This window comes from Mobula birostris, chromosome 21 (genome assembly GCF_030028105.1).
Source record: "Mobula birostris isolate sMobBir1 chromosome 21, sMobBir1.hap1, whole genome shotgun sequence".
NCBI lineage: Eukaryota > Metazoa > Chordata > Chondrichthyes > Myliobatiformes > Myliobatidae > Mobula > Mobula birostris.
The window spans coordinates 34,931,967-34,949,995 of NC_092390.1; the positions used below are offsets into that span (position 1 = coordinate 34,931,967).

At 43.8% G+C, this 18,029-nt stretch overlaps 1 protein-coding gene across 8 annotated transcripts in view; it reads right to left on the bottom strand.

The window, feature by feature from the left end:
* The window catches only part of LOC140185720 (monocarboxylate transporter 12-like), a 104,893-nt gene that overhangs the window by 34,317 nt on the left and 52,547 nt on the right, over positions 1-18,029 (bottom strand). For 6 of the 8 annotated variants that reach the window (XM_072239286.1, XM_072239285.1, XM_072239282.1 and 3 more), the window contains 2 exons: positions 7,185-7,334; positions 2,927-3,156 (listed from right to left, as the gene is read on the bottom strand). In XM_072239286.1, the coding sequence (XP_072095387.1) occupies positions 2,927-3,036 (110 nt within the window). In that variant the 5' untranslated portion in view covers positions 3,037-3,156; positions 7,185-7,334. Of the gene's footprint in view, positions 1-2,926; positions 3,157-4,650; positions 4,687-7,184; positions 7,335-18,029 lie in introns of those variants that run through there. The other 2 variants (XM_072239288.1, XM_072239287.1) reach the window with 2 other exon arrangements.

Here is an 18,029-nt window from a genome sequence, read left to right on the forward strand (position 1 = left end):
CATGCCCCTTACTTTTCATTTAGGTTTCTCTTCATCAGCCACCCCATCTATTTATTATTGCACACTGCCCTACATTTACCAATTACCCTTGGCCACAGCTTGATCACTAGATCTCAATTTTGCCTATAACTTCTGATGAACTTATGGAAATCTTATGCGTGTTTGTTTTTTTTAATTAAGTTAACAAACCCGTCAGAATCAGAATCAGACATATGTCATGAAATATGTTTTTTTTTCAGCAACAGCAGTACACTGCAATACAATACTAAGTTACAATAAGAAATATATAAAAAATAGTGCAAGAAGAGCAAGTCAGTGAGGAGGTGTTCGTGGACCATTCAGAAATCTAATGGTGGAGGGGAAGAAGCTTCTCCTAAACCTCGAGTGTGTCTTCAGGCTCCTGTACCTCCTCAATGATGGTAGTCATGAGAAAAAAGGCAGGTCCTGGGTGATGGGAATCCTTAATGATCAATGTTGCCTTTTTGAGGCACTACCTTCTGAAGAAGACGCTCTCTACAGTGGGAAGGCTAGTGTTCATGATGGAGCTTTACTGAGGTTATAACTCTGCAACAGCTAACACCAGCCACTGACTTTTTGCGGGGGTGAAAAAGTCTAGATACAAAATAAAGCTGGGGGCACAGTTATCCAGCAAGAACATACCCAGTCCTGTGGCAGGCTCTACCAGTGATCAGATTGGAGAATGGCAATCAACTGACCAATGCCCTACACCGGTTCTCAGGAGGCACGTTCAAAAGGAGTGGATGAGATGTCTGACGTCTCTAGGAGGTCCTGGGGGAAAGTCTAGTGAACGGGGAGAAGCCCCGCTGTCGATCAAGAGCAATCGCTGCCTGTTATGAAGCTCACGCTCACTTTTCATCCCCAGGCTGAGCAACGCCCATCCACCTGCGATCCATGATGTCCCGGTCCAGTTCACTTAGATCCGGGTCGTCTTTCCCAGTATTTCCAGTGCCTGGTTCTCACTCAGTCAGGAAAGGCCATTCAACAGGGTGGATCACAGACACTTATCAGGACTCTGCACATACCCAGATTTTGCTAAACGAAATCCCAGCAAACATTTCGTGTTTGCTGCCAGAGTGTGTCTGGTCAAATTTAATGGGTCCTTGACCAGGTGGAAGAGTGAGTCAGGGTTGACCCATGCTATATTCAATCTGCATGGAGCCACTTCCATCTTCAGAGGAGCAAGTTGATGGGCTTAGCTGTGCTCAGGCCAGATTGACTTGCTTCTCATGGTCACAGATCTTATTGCTCTGCAGGGGATGTATGATTGTTATCAGGTCTTCATGAATGTGCCCTCAGCACAGATCCACTGAGAGAAATGTTCTGGGCTTCTGGCAGGCCACTGGTGGGTTTACTCTTGTCAACGGAGATGACATCATTCTCTTAGAGAACCAAGCACGTCCGGTAACTAGAAGTCCTCTAACCGAACAAAACGGGATAGCTACACTCATTTAAGGATAGTTTTGTTGTTATTTCATGCTATTATTTATTGCCATTTATTTACATCTACATTTGCATAGTTTGTTTACAGCTAACAGTTCCTGATTTTACAGTTTACAGGTACTGTTCTACAGATTTGCTAAAGTATGCTTGCAGAAAAAGAATCTCAGGATTGTGTGTAGAGACATGTGCTTTGGACTTTGAATTTTGTCCGAAGAAATCAGGCTGGCAAACTAGCAGGAGCTGCAGGTTAACATTATCACTTAGCTCATAGACTGGTTAGAACTTGTCCAAATGCTCTTCTGCAGGAGCTGAGCACTGGTCGTACGCCAACCTTGACGTTAATGCTATGGTACATGCTGCCTACTTTATGTGGATTTCTTCTCGTCTAACAGGGACCGCTGGGTGTCTGCCGCAGTTCTGAGTATCCTGACTGAGGAGGGATAGTCACTGGTGGGCATCTGTACCCAGATGTCACTTTCTACTTCCAGACTGCGCATGAGCTACCTGTACAGAGAGCATCTTCCTTAACGGTGGACGCTGCAGGGTCTGCTTTGAGATCTTGACAGCTGGGACTATATTCGAATTTAAAACCTTGTAAATGAAGTTATTCTTAAAACAAAGAAGACACACTCTAAAACTTGGATAAACTTCAAACAAAAGGGTTATCTAAAAAAGTAGTAAGAAAATCTACAAAGTTATATCTCCAGTCCCGTCTCTGAATCTCACACAGGGACAACAGAGTTCAACATGGAAGTAATAAAATAAAATGAAAAAAAAGTGTTAAACATGGGTTGAACTCCCTTCACTCTCTGATCAAACACTCCCAGGGAATGGCAGAAGTAAATGTTCCAGGTCCCATGATGCCCCAATGAATCAGACTGGATGACTAGAGACAAGAGTCACCAGTAGGTGCTGACCAACTCTTGTGGGTTTGTTATTTAGGAGCAATCCCAATGATTTCCTCAGAGCGTGTGCTTGTTGCTCCATTATAAGGTGGCACAGTAGCCTAAAGGTAAGCATAATGTCATCATTGTGCCAGCCATCACTAGTTGGAGTTCAATTCTCCACCGTTGCCTGTAAGGAGATTGTATGTTCTTCCCTGTGACTACATGGGTTTCCTCTGGGTGCTCCAGTTTCCTCCTACATCCCAAAGATGTGTGGTTAGGATTCGAGAGTTGTGGGCATGTTGTGACAGCACCGGAAGCACGGGGCTGTCCTGCACAACCCTTTCTGATTTGATCTGACACATTGCACTGCATGTTTCAATACACCCGTGACAAGTAAAGCTAATCTGAAATTATAAGGGAGCGGCACGCACACAGGACAACACGGAGCATAGCAATCAAGCTGTAAACAAATGTCACACAATGAACCGGAAAACTGGTCACAGTTCACATGGAGCAGAAGGTTCTAAATTCAGTAATAGTTTGCCCTTAAGTAAACCACAGAAAATTTACAAACAAACCTGGACACTGCCCTTGTACAGACTGTCAGCAGGAAGCAGCTGATCACAACCATCCATCCCCATCCTCCATCTGGGGCTTCCCTTAAAGGGACCTTTGAGCGATGAGCCATTGCTGCCCTCTGGGATTCACACAGGCTGCAGTGGTTCTTGCTTCTGTTTTTCTAAGGCCCGTTCACACACACTGCCTGACTGTCTGGAATGACTGCTTGCAAATAATTTTCGATAAACATCTGGGGAAAAAAATGAGACACAAAGAATAGATAAAATCAAAGGCCATATCCACAGGGTTAAAATCTTGTGAATTATTTGCAATTCAAGTACTGATGCAAATGATTCAACTTTACAAGCAATTGGATCAAGAGAACAGTAAGAATGTAAAAATAAACATTATTTTTCATTTAAGTTTTGTTGAAGAAGTACAGAGGAAGCCAGAGATGAAGAGCCTCATTGTCAGAAAGCTTTCCTAATATCATTGGTCTGGGGCAACCTTACAGGAAGGGAGGAGCTCATTTGGCACAGGAGGTCATAGTAAAGTTCCTCCCTTCCTGGTTTCCTGTCCCAAGGCAGACACTGTGGGACTCCCCTGATGGCAGATGTTCTTGCCCATTGATACTTGATTGTAAAGTGGGCTCCATTTGCATTTAGTGAAACTCCTATTCTTTAATGTCATTAAGCTCCTGCCATTTTGAATTGGAATTTCTATGAGTGGTCCAATCTCCAAATGATGGTCCTATCTATTTTGTACGTTTCACTTTTGCTCCTTTCAAACTGTCTCAGATATTTTTATAAAACCTCTTTAATTCATCCTCCAGCAACGTTTGGAGTTACCATTCCAAAAGGTCCTCGGACAATGTGGTAGGGCTGGGAATGTTATTTTCTGGTATGCCTCAGATTTCACCATGGCCACAGCAGAAACAGATACAGGCCGGAGAGGAAAAAAAATATTAATTCCATTTCATAACAGAGTATGGTGGTGAAGTTATTGATCTTCTTTGTATTAGTCAGGGCTACTGACCTGGAGATAAGCATTTAGATCCCACTACAACTGCTTCGGAATTTCAATTGAAGTAACTACATTTTTAGAAAATAGTGATTTTAAAAATGCAACTTTTTGCAGTGGTAACTATGAATTGATGGGATTAATGTCTCTATCTACCTTCCTTGCCCAATTATAAGAGCAAATTTGAGTAATAAAACATCTTCTATCTTTATGTTGTCTGGCCTATATGTGAAATAGGATTGTATGGGATCATTGCCACAAGCAGTGACAACAAAAACCATCCTGGTATTGAATAGTGTGCTGATTAATAACTAGTGTGTTAACACATGAATTAACACTGCTACAGATTTTTTTTTTAATAAATAAAAATAAATACAACTTCAACCAGATATCACTTATGGAAAATACTCTCAAACTGAAAACCAGCCTGGTGGAGATCTTTCCAAACTCTTATCTTGTAGAAACTATGAAACAGGCCAATGTTAATTGGGGAACATCACTTGAGACAACTCATGCTAACCTACAAGAATACTTTCAGTCTTGACACTTCAAAGTCAGATTTTTTTTATTTATTTAGATACAGCACAATAACAGGTCCTTCTAGCCCAATTACACCTATATGAGCAATTAATCTACAAATTTATACGCCTTTGAAATATGGGAGGAAACCAGAACACCCAGAGGAAACCCACATGGTCACATGGAAAACATACACACTCCTTACAGAAGTTCAAGGAAGTGCTGCAGAGATATTCAGAGCCCAGTGTGGTACATCATTTGGCTGATTTCTTTCCAATGTACAGACCAACAGTGTACACCACTGTGTGGAATTCAGCTGCAGAAGTTTTAATGACAAACGATTGACAGCACGTTCAACCATTGTTCAACCAAATTTGACTCCTAAAAGATAAATCAACTCAAGTTGTGTCAAAAGCATCACTTTTGTAATGATTATCCAAAAAAGTGTAATTTCAAGTGAGCATATTCATGTTTTTAATCCCTTCTAGCAAGGTGAACTTGAACAATTAGAAGGAATTGTCACAGTGGAGGTTTATAGAATGAAGAGAAGTTTAATTGAAATTGGTGATTGAATCACGTTGGATCAAATGATCTCTACCAGAGATGAACCAGGTCTGGACAGCGAACCAATCATGTGGTAACTTTATTTCTCTGCAAAGTTGAGTTTCAGATGCATTCCATTCACAGCAATGGCTTGGATATGCATCACGTAACTTGTCTCAGAAATAAACTTTCACCTGATTATTTGATGCTCTCTATGTAAAGACAACACAATCACAGTGTCTGTAATTGCTCAATGGAGTTTCTACTTTGAAGAATGAGCTTACAGAGATTCAAGATATGAAGTACTTGGCAACTAATTTTCAAACATTTTCTTTTATAAAACAGCCAGTTTGTAAAGTTTATATGAAGGGCAATGAAACAATAAGTAACCAGATAACTTGCTTTCAGTATTGGTTGGTTAAAAAAAAAACTGTGCAAAGGAGAACTAACCCATTTTTTTTCCTGCTTAATTAGTAAGGCAGATAGGGATTAGCATTTCATCATAATACTGCATTACAAATAGAGTTAGCCAGCCAGTGGTGTAGTTGCATCAGCACAGGTCTTCAAGGGGAGTTGTCATGGGCTCTAATCTGGCTGGCTCCTTGCACGCTTTCCAACAACTCAGCCACGTAAAAAACAGACAAACATTAAAGAAACCACAAGGTTGCTGCCCAATGCGCCACAAGGGGTGAGGGGAACAACAAAAATAGAGTGGAGGTTTTGCATCAAGCAGTAGTAAATCAAGGCAACTGGACTTGCTGTGTTGTCTAGAAGACATTTCTGTCAGAGTGTGTTTGTAGGCTTGAAAAACGCAGGGATTTAGTGTTTCTCTGAAACTGCAGCTATATATAGGAGGACTACGTTCTTCCGTCTGCCTTGCTCCTTCTCTGTCTGTTGGGCTGATGTCCCTGCTGGGTTTTACTGCTGTCTCGCTGAAGACCCAGTCAGGATAGCCGCAAGCTTTCGAGGCTTCTCTTAAATACTTGCACTCCATGTCTTTAGCTGTAATATCAGTGGGCACATTCTCGGCACAGTGATGTAGTGTTCTGATAACCCCTTCCTTGTGTTCCAGAGGTTTTGCACTTTGAGAAGACAAACCAGTGTAGAAATTACACAGTGGACAGTAGGACACTGAGAAGCGAGATAAAACAAAGGGATCTGAGAATACAAATCCATAATTCCTAGAAAATGGTCTCACAAGTAGATAGGGTCATAGAGAGAGCTTTCTACACGTTTGCCTTCATAAATCAGAGTACAGAGTACCAGAATTGAGATATCATGTGGAAATTGTGCAAGATAGCGGTGAAGCCAAATTTGGAGTATTATGCAAATACTTTGCAAATATTATGCAAATATGTGCAGCTTTGGTCACCTACCTACAGGAAAGATAGCAATAAGATTGAAAAAGTGCAGAGAAAATTTACAAGGACTTTGCTGGGACTTGACGACTTGAGTTATAAGGGTAGGTTGAATAGATTATGACATTATTCCCTGGAGCACTGGAGAATGAGGGGAGACTTGATGGAGGCACACAAATTCATGAGGGGTATAGATAGGGTAAATGCAAGTAAACCTTTTCCACTGAGGTTGGGTGAGACTAGAACTGGAGGTCATAGGTTAAGGGTGAAATGTAAAATACCTAAAGGAAACCCGAGGTGGAACGTCTACACTCAGTGGGTGGTGCAAGTGTGGAACAGGTCGCCAGAAGTGGTGGATGCAGGTTTGACTGCGACATTTAAGTCTGGATAGGTACATGAATGGGAGGGGTATGGATGTCCTGGTGCACTCATGAAGGACTGGACCCAGGTGGGGAAGAATGGCCGGATCCCCAGGAAGCAATGGAAACAAGAGGTTAAACATCGGAATCAGAACCCGAGGAGGAGTGACTGAGTGACACCACGAGATAATTCACCCTCTCTGACACATTGACCCCACTAAGGCACCGACCGAGAGTTCTCTTTAAATAATCATAGACTGCAGGAAACATGTGCCAGCCACAATTAACTTGACAAGATCAAATCAAAAACACAAGGGCTTCTCAAGTCTAGTTAAGACACTGAATAGCAAACACAGATGCTCAAAAACCCCAGAAGCTCAATGCTCATGACAGTAGCCACCCCCCCCCCCCCCACCCCAAGAGGCTGGCATCAGGTGGCCCAGAGAGCTCGAGGCAGGTCTGAAAATCACAAGGCAAACCTGGAGCCCAAGGCAGCACTTTGATGATCCTGAGGCAGACCGGCAGTTTGGCAGCACTGGAAAATCCAGAACAGCTCTGATGCTCCCAATGTAGATCACTTGGAGCAGGGCTGGAAAATCCGGAACAGATCTGGAGCTCTCAAGGCAGGTCTGAAAAAAAAAGGCACAATAGGCAGACCTGGATCTCAAAACATAGCATATAACTTGGAAATACTGCAATTAACTCAGAAACATAGCATTTAACTTGGAACCATAGCATTTGACTTGGAAGCACAATATATAACTTGGAAATCCAGCGCATAACTCAGAATCATAGCATACAACATGGAATCACAGTATCTGACTCAGAAACATGGCATATCACTTCGAACCATAGCCTTTGACTTGCATTTTACTTGGAAGCATACCAGGTTCATGTAGCTCTGAAACTTTGTGTTTCACTTGAAAACATAGCATATAACTCAGAATAAAGAAGTCATGACATGGGAGACGTTGCAAACCCTGTCAACCCAGAGAACCCCAAAAAATTTCTTGAACATAGACCAGAGAAGCCCAGCACCTCCAGTGGGTCCATATTAGTGGGGTCATTCTGCCATGGTCCACTCTTGGAAGACTGGACCCAGGCACAAAGGAATGGCAGAATCCCAAAGAAGAGATGGAAACAGGAGGTTAAACATCAGAATCAGAGCCTGAGTGGAGCAACACCATGAGACAATTCATCCTCTCCAACACATTGACCCCACTAAGACATTAACTGACAGTCCTCTTTAAATAATCATAGACTGCAGGAAACATGCGTCAGCCACAATTAACTTGACAAGATTAAATCAAAATACAAGGGCTTCTCAACTCTAGTTAAGACACTGATTAGTAAACACAGGTGCTCAAAAGCCCCAGAAGCTCTACGCTCCATGGCAACCCACTGTGCCCATGACAATGGAGGGCTATGCTCCAGGTGAGTGTCGATGGGACTAGACAGAACAACAGCTCAGTAGGGGCTAGGTGGGCTGAAGGGCCTGTTTCTGTACTGTAGTGCTCTATGACTATGATCTTAAATATAACTGAATGAGTTTGACTGCTCTTCAGATGTTGAAAGGACTTCTGCTGGAAATCTCCATCAGGAAGTAGGGGTCATCCTGTGCACAATTATCCAACTGTAACAATCGCACACTGCATGAATTTGCAATCTCCTGGATTTTCAAACTTCAAAATAAATTTATTATCAAAATACATATGTCACCATTTACCACCCTGTCAATTATTTTCATGCAGGAAAAGGAAATTCATTTTCCTGAAACTCTCAGTGGATTATGACATTGCAAACAAGTCTGGAGAATAATCAAAAGGTTTATAAGTAACAGCTTTTTCAAATTTTCTTTGAATACTTCTCATATTAATAGAAAAAATATTTCTTCCAAATGGAGAAAAACTGAAGGCAGTATAACATGTGATGAAGACCCTAGGAATATGAAGAGTTGGAGTTAATGGTTCCGGATTCACTAATCCGTACACTTCTCACGATGAGCTTTAGGAATGCAGGACTCCTCTCAGACAGCTGTTGGGCCAAAACCTAACTATTAAAAACCTAGAGAGCAGATGTTTATAAGAGAGCAGGATGCCAGCAACAGTAGGGATTTAAGTACTACTTCAGTATTGGTGAACCAGAGGATTGTATGCCAAATGGATCATTATTTCAGACTTGTAGCAGCATGTAATGAGAATGAGATAGAAACACACAGATCCTTCTTATTATGGAATAGGTACGTGTACTGTTTGTTAACACTTGTTCATGGAATGTACAATGGAGAGTCATCCCATCAAAGTGCTACTTGGCCTACTTCTGTCAGTTAATAATGGAACAAAATATTTCCAAGGCTACTGCAGACTCTCTAGCCAATGTCTCATTAATACTGCAAGCCAAGGCCATTACTGGATTCTTGACCGGGCCAGTTCCAAAGTTAGATGAACAACACAATCTTTGTTACCACTGCATTGATTGAAATGCAGCGCTGGAAAAAGGAACATATTGTGGCGGTATTGAATGCCAGAAAAATGGGAAGGTGTCCAGACAGAGTAAATGAGACCAATGGAGACAGTAAGCATTGGCAACGGTCCACATTTAGTGCTTTTTCCCCCCATCTATGTATAAAGACTGGTCAACCAAAAACCCAAAACTAAACAGCGTACATTTATATAATGATAGTGAAGACATTTCTAAGTGTGACTACTGTTGTAACTTGAGAAATACAGCAACACAGTGAAATGCAAGAAATAGTAATGAGAAAATTGGCTATATAATCTCTTTTAGTGATGTTATTTGAGGGGGAGTTATCAATCTGCAATAAACTTTGTTGCTCTTCTTAAGATATTACCATCTACTTCTTGCATCCATCTGTAAGGGCGAGCAATTTAATATCCCATCTGAGAATTTAGCATTCCCTCTATACTTCACTGATTTAACCTCCAGTGACTGAACAGGGACTTGAATCCGTGACATTTTACTGGGAGGATACTCTACTATCAACTGAACCAGCACTAACAGCATGGAAGAAGATAACAAAGGCTACATCAAGAAAGCTGCATAGACTCGTGTATCAAATTTTGTAAAAATATTAGATAGAAGAATAAACAATTCCACTTTAGTGCTTTGTGAGCCTGTAGAATACAAGTTAAACCCTACTGATTCGTTAAATGTTTGTTAGTAGTGGTTATATTCTTACACTAAGAAGAGAAAATCTGCAGATGCTGGAAATTAAGGGAACACACAAAATGATGGAGGAACTCGGCAAGCCAGGCAGCATCTACAGAAAGGAGTAAACAGTTGACGTTTCGGGCCAAGACCCTTCATCAGGACTAGAAAAAAAAGAGATCAGTCAGACGCCGTCTGGCCTGCTGAGTTCCTCCAGCATTTTGTGTGTGTATAATAGCATCTGGATTCTTTCTTAGCCTCAGGCACTAGTGGCATGAGAACTAAAGACCAAAGAATTTATCTGTCTCTGCATGTCTCTCAATGCTTGTGGATTGAACTCCTATTTCTTGAGTCAACTGTGCAAGACAAGGTATTGCTAATGGCATATGTACAGCTTATCAAAAATAGAGAAGTTTATGAAGAGATTCTCTTCTGATAAAAAAAAATGTTAGAAACAAGTATCAATTGAGAATCAATCTACAGGAAGCTCAAAATATATATTGAGGATAAAAGAATTCCAATTAGAAACATGATTTATTGTGCAACAGATGGAGAACCATACATGACAGGTCACCATGCTGGTTTAGAGGCATTTATGAAAAACTAAATTCCAAGTCTGTTTGCAATCCATTGTGTAATTCATCATCAACATCTCACAGACAAAAACCTCAGCCAGTGACTTTTTACAAGCATGACTCTTGTAATAGCTTCTATCAAAATTAAAGCTCATCCATTAAATAGCAAAATATTTCACCAGTTATGCTAAGATAACAATGAAGAGTTTGAATCCTTGCTTCTTCACACTTAAGTGTGTGGCTGTTAAAAGGCTGCTGCTTAAAAGGTTTTTTGATCTTTTTGACATTGTGGTTGAATTTCTGCTCAAAGTCAACAAGAGCTTAGGAAACAATATTGAACTTGTACATGGAGATGTGGCATACCTAGCTGATCTGTGTGACAAAATGAATATTCTAAACATGAAACTGCAGGGTGAGAATTTCAAATTAATCCAAGCAAAATGTGCAGTGTCCACTTTTATCAGAAAATTGGAAATTTTTAAGCAAAACCTTGGGAGAAGAATACAGTTTTCCTGAATGAAAAGTATGGCACTCTCTTTCACAGATAGTGATTCGCAAGGGTACTGCTTGTAGCTGCAGTCACTGAAGAAGGATTTTCAGAATCAATTCAAGCATTTGAACAATCTGGAAATTCCAAACTGGGTAGTTTATATATTTCTTTGCAAGGTGGAAGAACAGGAAGAGAGCTTGTAAGAAGAAATTATTCAAATTGAGAATGACTAAAAAGCAAAAATGCTTTTCAAAAATGTCGACCTTTGTGGTATGTGGCTACAGTGTCATGCGATATGTCCTGGTCTTAAAAGAGCTAAACTGCTCTTCATTGCATCTCCATCCTCCAACCTTGTTGAAAGAGGCTTCAGTGTGGTGAACTACATTCTCACAAAAAAAAACAGAAACTGCTTGGACATTGTTAAGTGTGGGGACTTAAGGCTTTTGCTGTCACAACTTGAACCAGATATTTCAACTCTTGCTAAAAACCCAGCAAGCTCAAGGATCACATTGATATCAAAGCTGCTGTACAGCACACAGGTACTGTGTAAGCTAGCTTTGATGGCAAATAAAACTTTAAAGCATAATCATTTTTCTAAAGTTAGCATATGGTAGACATGTTTTTACACTAGGGGGCGCCGGAAAGTATATTGTGCCAAAGAGGGGTAAGTTGGGAAACACTGACCTAGCCTAAGGATCTATTTTATGATAATAAATCAGGCTTAAGTTACTTTGCTGTACTTGTGCACTTATTACCACATCTCGTGGACACTCAAATTGGATTGAGTCTTTTGGGTCTGATCAACCCAGCCCATTTTCAGATAAATCAAAAGGCATTCATGCTGATAGCTTGAGGGTCCATGGAGGACCAGAGAAAATTGCAGCAAGTGTATCAGCACAACCCGGACCTCCTCTTCACAACTATCTGCTTGTCGTGAGTTTATAATCACATCTAAGTGTTTGATGGACACGTTAGTACTTTACTTGAAAAATCAAAAATATTGCAGATGTTGAAATTCTAAAATAAAAACAAAATGCTGCTATAAATCACAGTCCACTAAGCCTCAGGTTTTCTGTTTGGTTAGTTTCCTCGTTTAACAGGTTATGCCTGCTAATTCGAGGAATTCTACAGATGCTGGAAATTCAAGCAACACACATCAAGGTTGCTGGTGAACGCAGCAGGCCAGGCAGCATCTCTAGGAAGAGGTACAGTTGACGTTTCAGGCAGAGACCCTTCGTCAGGACTAACTGAAAGAAGAGCTAGTAAGGGATTTGAAAGTGGGAGGGGGAGGGGGAGATCCCAAATGATAGGAGAAGACAGGAGGGCGAGGGATGGAGCCAAGAGCTGGACAGGTGATTGGCAAAAGGGATATGAGAGGATCATGGGACAGGAGGGCGAGGGAGAAAGAAAAGGGGGAGGGGGGGAAAACCCAGAGTATGGGCAAGGGGTATAGTCAGAGGGACAGAGGGAGAAAAAGGAGAGTGAGAGAAAGAATGTGTGTATATAAATAAATAACAGATGGGGTACGAGGGGGAGGTGGGGCATTAGCGGAAGTTAGAGAAGTCAATGTTCATGCCATCAGGTTGGAGGCCACCCAGACGGAATATAAAGGTGTTGTTCCTCCAACCTGAGTGCGGCTTCATCTTTACAGTAGAGGAGGCCGTGGATAGACATGTCAGAATGGGAATGGGATGTGGATGTACGGAATCCCTACGCGACTCCCTTGTCCATTCGTCCCTCCCATCCCTCCCCACTGATCTCCCTCCTGGCACTTATCCGTGTAAGCGGAACAAGTGCTACACATGCCCTTACACTTCCCTGCTTACCACCATTCTGGGTCCCAGACAGTCCTTCCAGGTGAGGTGACACTTCACCTGTGAGTCGGCTGGGGTGATATACTGCGTCCGGTGCTCCCGATGTGGCCTTTTATATATTGGCCAGACCCGACGCAGACTGGGAGACCGCTTTGCTGAACACCTACGCTCTGTCCGCCAGAGAAAGCAGGATCTCCCAGTGGCCAGTCATTTTAATTCCACATCCCATTCCCATTCTGACATGTCTATCTACGGCCTCCTGTACTGTAAATATGAAGCCACACTCAGGTTGGAGGAACAACACCTTATATTCCGTCTGGGTAGCCTCCAACCTGATGGCATGAACATTGACTGCTCTAACTTCCGCTAATGCCCCACCTCCCCCTCGTATCTCATCCGTTATTTATTTATATACACACATTCTTTCTCTCACTCTCCTTTTTCTCCCTCTGTCCCTCTGACTATACCCCTTGCCCATCCTCTGGGTTCCCCCCCCCCTTTTCCTTCTCCCCAGACCTCCTGTCCCATGATCCTCTCATAACCCTTTTGCCAATCACCTGTCCAGCTCTTGGCTCCATCCCTCCCCCTCCTGTCCTCTCCTATCATTTTGGATCTCCCCCTCCCCCTCCCACTTTCAAATCTCTTACTAGCTCATCCTTCAGTTAGTCCTGACGAAGGGTCTCGGCCTGAAACATCGACTGTACCTCTTCCTAGAGATGCTGCCTGGCCTGCTGCGTTCACCAGCAAATTTGATGTATGTCTGCCAATTGTCTAGCACGCTCTAGAGCAAGAGTCAACTTTCCTTGCAATGGCTGTTAACTACTAATTTCGACAGTATTGTGTAATAGAATTAAATAAAAAAAAGAGCATTTAACAGGAGACCAGATTCACTGTCAGTTACTTAATGAATGCTCCTCCATTTACTCAATACACAATTGTAAATATTACAAAAGATTTCTAGAAACACCAAACTTCACTAGCGCATAATAATTTTAGCGTTAGAACACAGAACAGTAAAGGAACAGGGCTTTCAGCTCACTATGCCTGTGCTGACCATGATGTATCTCTGACCTGCTATTCCCTCCCTGTTATGGTATCTGACTAAATGCCTTGCAAATAACCTTTCAACTTCCCCTCTCAACTTCAACCAATCTGCTTGAATGTTCCTCTCCTACTGATGCAAGGCTCACTGGCCTATATTTTCTGTGTTTATCCCTGTTCCCCATCGCAAGAAGAGTTTAGCAGTAGAGTGAAAATGTGAGCAGACCTTTCTCAATGCAGAATCAACTTCTGTGACTACAGTCTTTGATGAGGAGGGCTTGGACACATATGCAGGAGTATCAGAGGCTAGGATCGAGACACGGTTGCAAACTGGATCGAGAGTCTGAGCACAAAACAAACACTAGACTAAATCATGAATAGGCTTATGGTTGAGCACTAAACCTCAGGGTCAGGTTCTCCTTAAATGCTCAGTCCTTGGCGCTCTGAACATGATTGCCAATTAGCGCCACTATCCTGAATCTTTAAAGGGGCCATGCCAGGTATCCATTCTCTGAGGAGTTGGAGCATCTAAACCTCGGAAGCTGGCATGGATGGGTACTTGTCGTAGCAGGACCCCCTCCCCTATGGCCAACGTCTTGACAGCCCTGGCTGCTCAGAGATGATGATTGTAGTCATGGATGAGAGCCAGCCAGCACCTCTCCTCTGGTCCAAATCGTTCCCAGTCCATGACATATTGGCGAATACCTCAAACAGTATGCCAGTCCAAAGTTCTTTCCACAGTGAAAACCCGCTCCCCATCAACAAACCTGGGTGGTGGCAGGGCTGATGGAGCTCGGGCTAACGAGCTGCTGTTCACAGGCTTTATCTTGCAAACCTGGAAAGTGGAATTGATCTTCAGGGTCTGGGGGAGCTGCAAGGTGTAGGCAACTGGGTTTAATTTCCTGAGAATCCTGAAAGGTCCAATGAACTTGGGTGCCAACTTCCTGGATGCCACTGGGAGAGGCAAATTCTGAGTCGACAGCCGGACCTGTTGCCCAGGCTGCAAAACTGATTCCTGTCTTCTCTTCGAGACCCTTCGTCAGACCCTCTTGAGTCCTGACGAAGGGTCTCGGCCTGAAACGTCGACTGTACCTCTTCCTACAGATGCTGCCTGGCCTGCTGCGTTCACCAGCAACTTTGATGTGTGTTGCTTGAATTTCCAGCATCTGCAGAATTCCTCGTGTTTGTCCTGTCTTCTCTCGTGGTTAGTCTTTACTTCAGCCTTCCAGGTAGAAGCTAAAAAAATCTCCCTTACCTTAGTCTATCTCTCCTTGTAGCGTTAGACAAGATCTTCAGCCAGAGGAGCTCCAAACTCTGCCTCCTGCTCAGGGGACACTGGTGGAGAATACTCAAATTGGCACTTGAAAGGAGACACCTCGTGCACTGAATGCCGTAAAGTGTTGTGGGAAACCTCTACTCACATCAGATGGTCACTTCACTCGTTCGGTCTTTCAAAGGCCAGGCATCTGAGGGTACATTCCATATCTCGGTTCACCTGCTCCAGCAGGTCGTTGAACTGTGGGCAAAACCCAGAGGAGAAACTCACTGTTGCCCCAATCGGTTTGCAAAATGCTCTCCAGGAATGTGATGTAAATTGCGAAGCATTCCTCCAGAGCCCACTTGACCATGAGCAGCTCTCTATTCCGAATGTCGTAATTCACCTGTCGGGGATAGTCGCCTGGAGAAGAATGCACGTGGGTGCAGTTTATTGTCCAAAGACGTCTGTTGAGACAACACTGCACCCACTCTGACATCCAAGGCGTCCACATCCACGAGGAAGGAAAGGTCCAGGTTTGCTGCGATCAAAATGGGATCTGTCGTGAACCACTGTTTGAGCTCTGCAAAAGTAGCCTCCGTCTTGGTATTCCAAACAAAAGTGCATCTCTTGTCAGCAGAGCCATCACTGAGCTGACGGTTTTTTTCAATAAAAGTTGGCAACTCCCAGGAATTGTTGGACTGGATGGTTGTGGCCAATCTCCGACTGCCCGTGTCTTACTAGTGTCCATCCTGAGATTTCCATGAGAGATGAAGCCCAAAGAAGATACAGTTGTTACGTGAAACTCAGACTCCTCCAGCTTTACGTAAAGTCCATGATCAAGAAGCCTCTTTAGGACATCTCTAACGCCAGTGACGTACTTCTCCATGGACTTTGAAAAAATTGGGATGTCATCCAAATATACGAAGGGGTACTTATGGAGTGCGTCATTTGTAAAGGCCGGGAAAACTGCTGCCGCATGACCAGAGCACTCCGTTGGGTGTGTTGAATGCAGTCTTCCACTTTCATCACCCTCCTTTATGCGCATCAGTTTCCATGCACTCTGCAAGTCCAGTTTTGAGAATACCCCTTGGAGAATCTCGAAAGCAGTGCTCGTGAGTGGAAGAGGTAATGATTCTTGACCATTATGCAATTCAGCCCTCTATAATCAATGCAAGGCTGCAAAGGTGGAAAGCAGAATGAATCCTAGGGCAAGAGCCTCCTTAATATACTTGTCCATAGAGCTTCCCTCTGGGCCGGAAGGCACATGTAGTCGACCCCTCAGAGGATATGCACTTGGCAGTAGATCTATTGCACAATCATAGGGTCAGTGCCGTGGAAGAGTCAGGCCTTTCCCTTCCTGACCACCTCCTCCAATGGAAGAGGAAGGGGATTTCTACTGGATTGGGCGCTGCATGAACCCCCGAATCTTCCTCCAAGGATGACGTCTGAGACTCCGTCAGTAGTGGGTGTGCTTGGGCAGACCCCAGAGTCTCCCCCAGAGGTCCACATAAGTGTTGAGTAAAACAGAAGTCAAATCATAGTCCAGGTCCTCATCCATCTCCTCAGACATTGGCAGCAAGGTACGACAAATGGTACTTCTGCTCTTGGGAGTAGGTTCAAAGGATCTCCATCTTGGAGCCCTCCCCTTAGATGGGATCTGGCAACTGGAACCCTTTGGTTTAGCTGCTAGAGTTCCATACTGCTTGGGCACCTCCTTGGTTTGCTCCTGAACTAGAGATCTCATTCCAGCACACCCCTGTCTGGAATGGGTCAGGACTCGCACAGCCTATAGGCTGGAGCCGAGTTGTCTTCCCTTGAAGGCAGGACTGGGTTTCCTGAAGGGTCCAGGTTACTCTGAGCAGAAGTTTGTCTCTTCATTGGCTGCTGGTCTCGGGAGAGTCCGGGGCTTGGAACACCAAACCGAAAACAAACCCTCTTACGATGGCTGAACCAAGCAGTGATTCTTCCCAAGTCCACTGATGGGTTATGCTGAGACAGCTGAGGATGCCTGGGGATCAGGAGTATGAGTGGAAAGTCAATAATGTAGAAACTGCTGTCTTCCACGTGATCCTCCCCCACCCCGATCCTCATCTTCAATGGCAGTCTGTTGCTGGATCTGCCCAGAGTCCAAAAAAAAGCATTCACCTCCAGTCGGTTCATACCCCAGGAGATCTCCGCCTTCAGCGTGACACCAAAATCTGTGATGTTGGGGGTGGTGGCTGCTACCATCACGGTCCTCCCGACACCTGCATCTTCAGACATTCATTCCACAGGTTACACACTTAACCCGCAGTAATGGTAGCAACCTTGACTCCAACGCTGGAACCTCTCATTGGCTGAGGTTCTTAGTGTGGCTGATTTGCATGGGCTCGACAGGATCCTAAGCAGGAGAGAGACTCTAATCAGCGGGGTGGCACTACAATTCATTGAGTACAGGCTCAAACTAGTCCTCTGTTACTTCTTGATATAGACCCACTTACACTCTGCCAGACAATTAACAAGTCAAATGGGTTGTTCAATCAGAATGTCTACAGCAAAGGCATTCTTCAGTTCATCTCGGAGTCTATGGCTGTATAGCGACATCAAGGCCTCCCCATTCCAGCCATTCTCTTGGGCCAAAGTCTGAAATTCAATTGCGTAGTCAGCCACTGACCTTCCACCCTGCCGAGTCTTCATCAGGCAGTCGGGGGCTTGGTCTGATCTGGCAGAGTGATGGAACACCTTCCTCACGGTGGCCACGAGTTCCTCAGAATCCAAGCAAATCTCTGACCTTCATTTCCAATGCATGGTGGCCCAGACCAGTGCCCTTCCGGTCAGGAGAGGGATAATGAAGGCCACCTTTCTGCGCTCCGAGGGGAACCCCACAGCTGGAGATCCAACACTAATGAGCACTGGATGAGGAAGCCGTGGCAAGAACCCGGGTCACCGTCAAGTCTCTCCGGGGTCAGAAGCTGGACTGGCTCCACAGAGCGACTGAC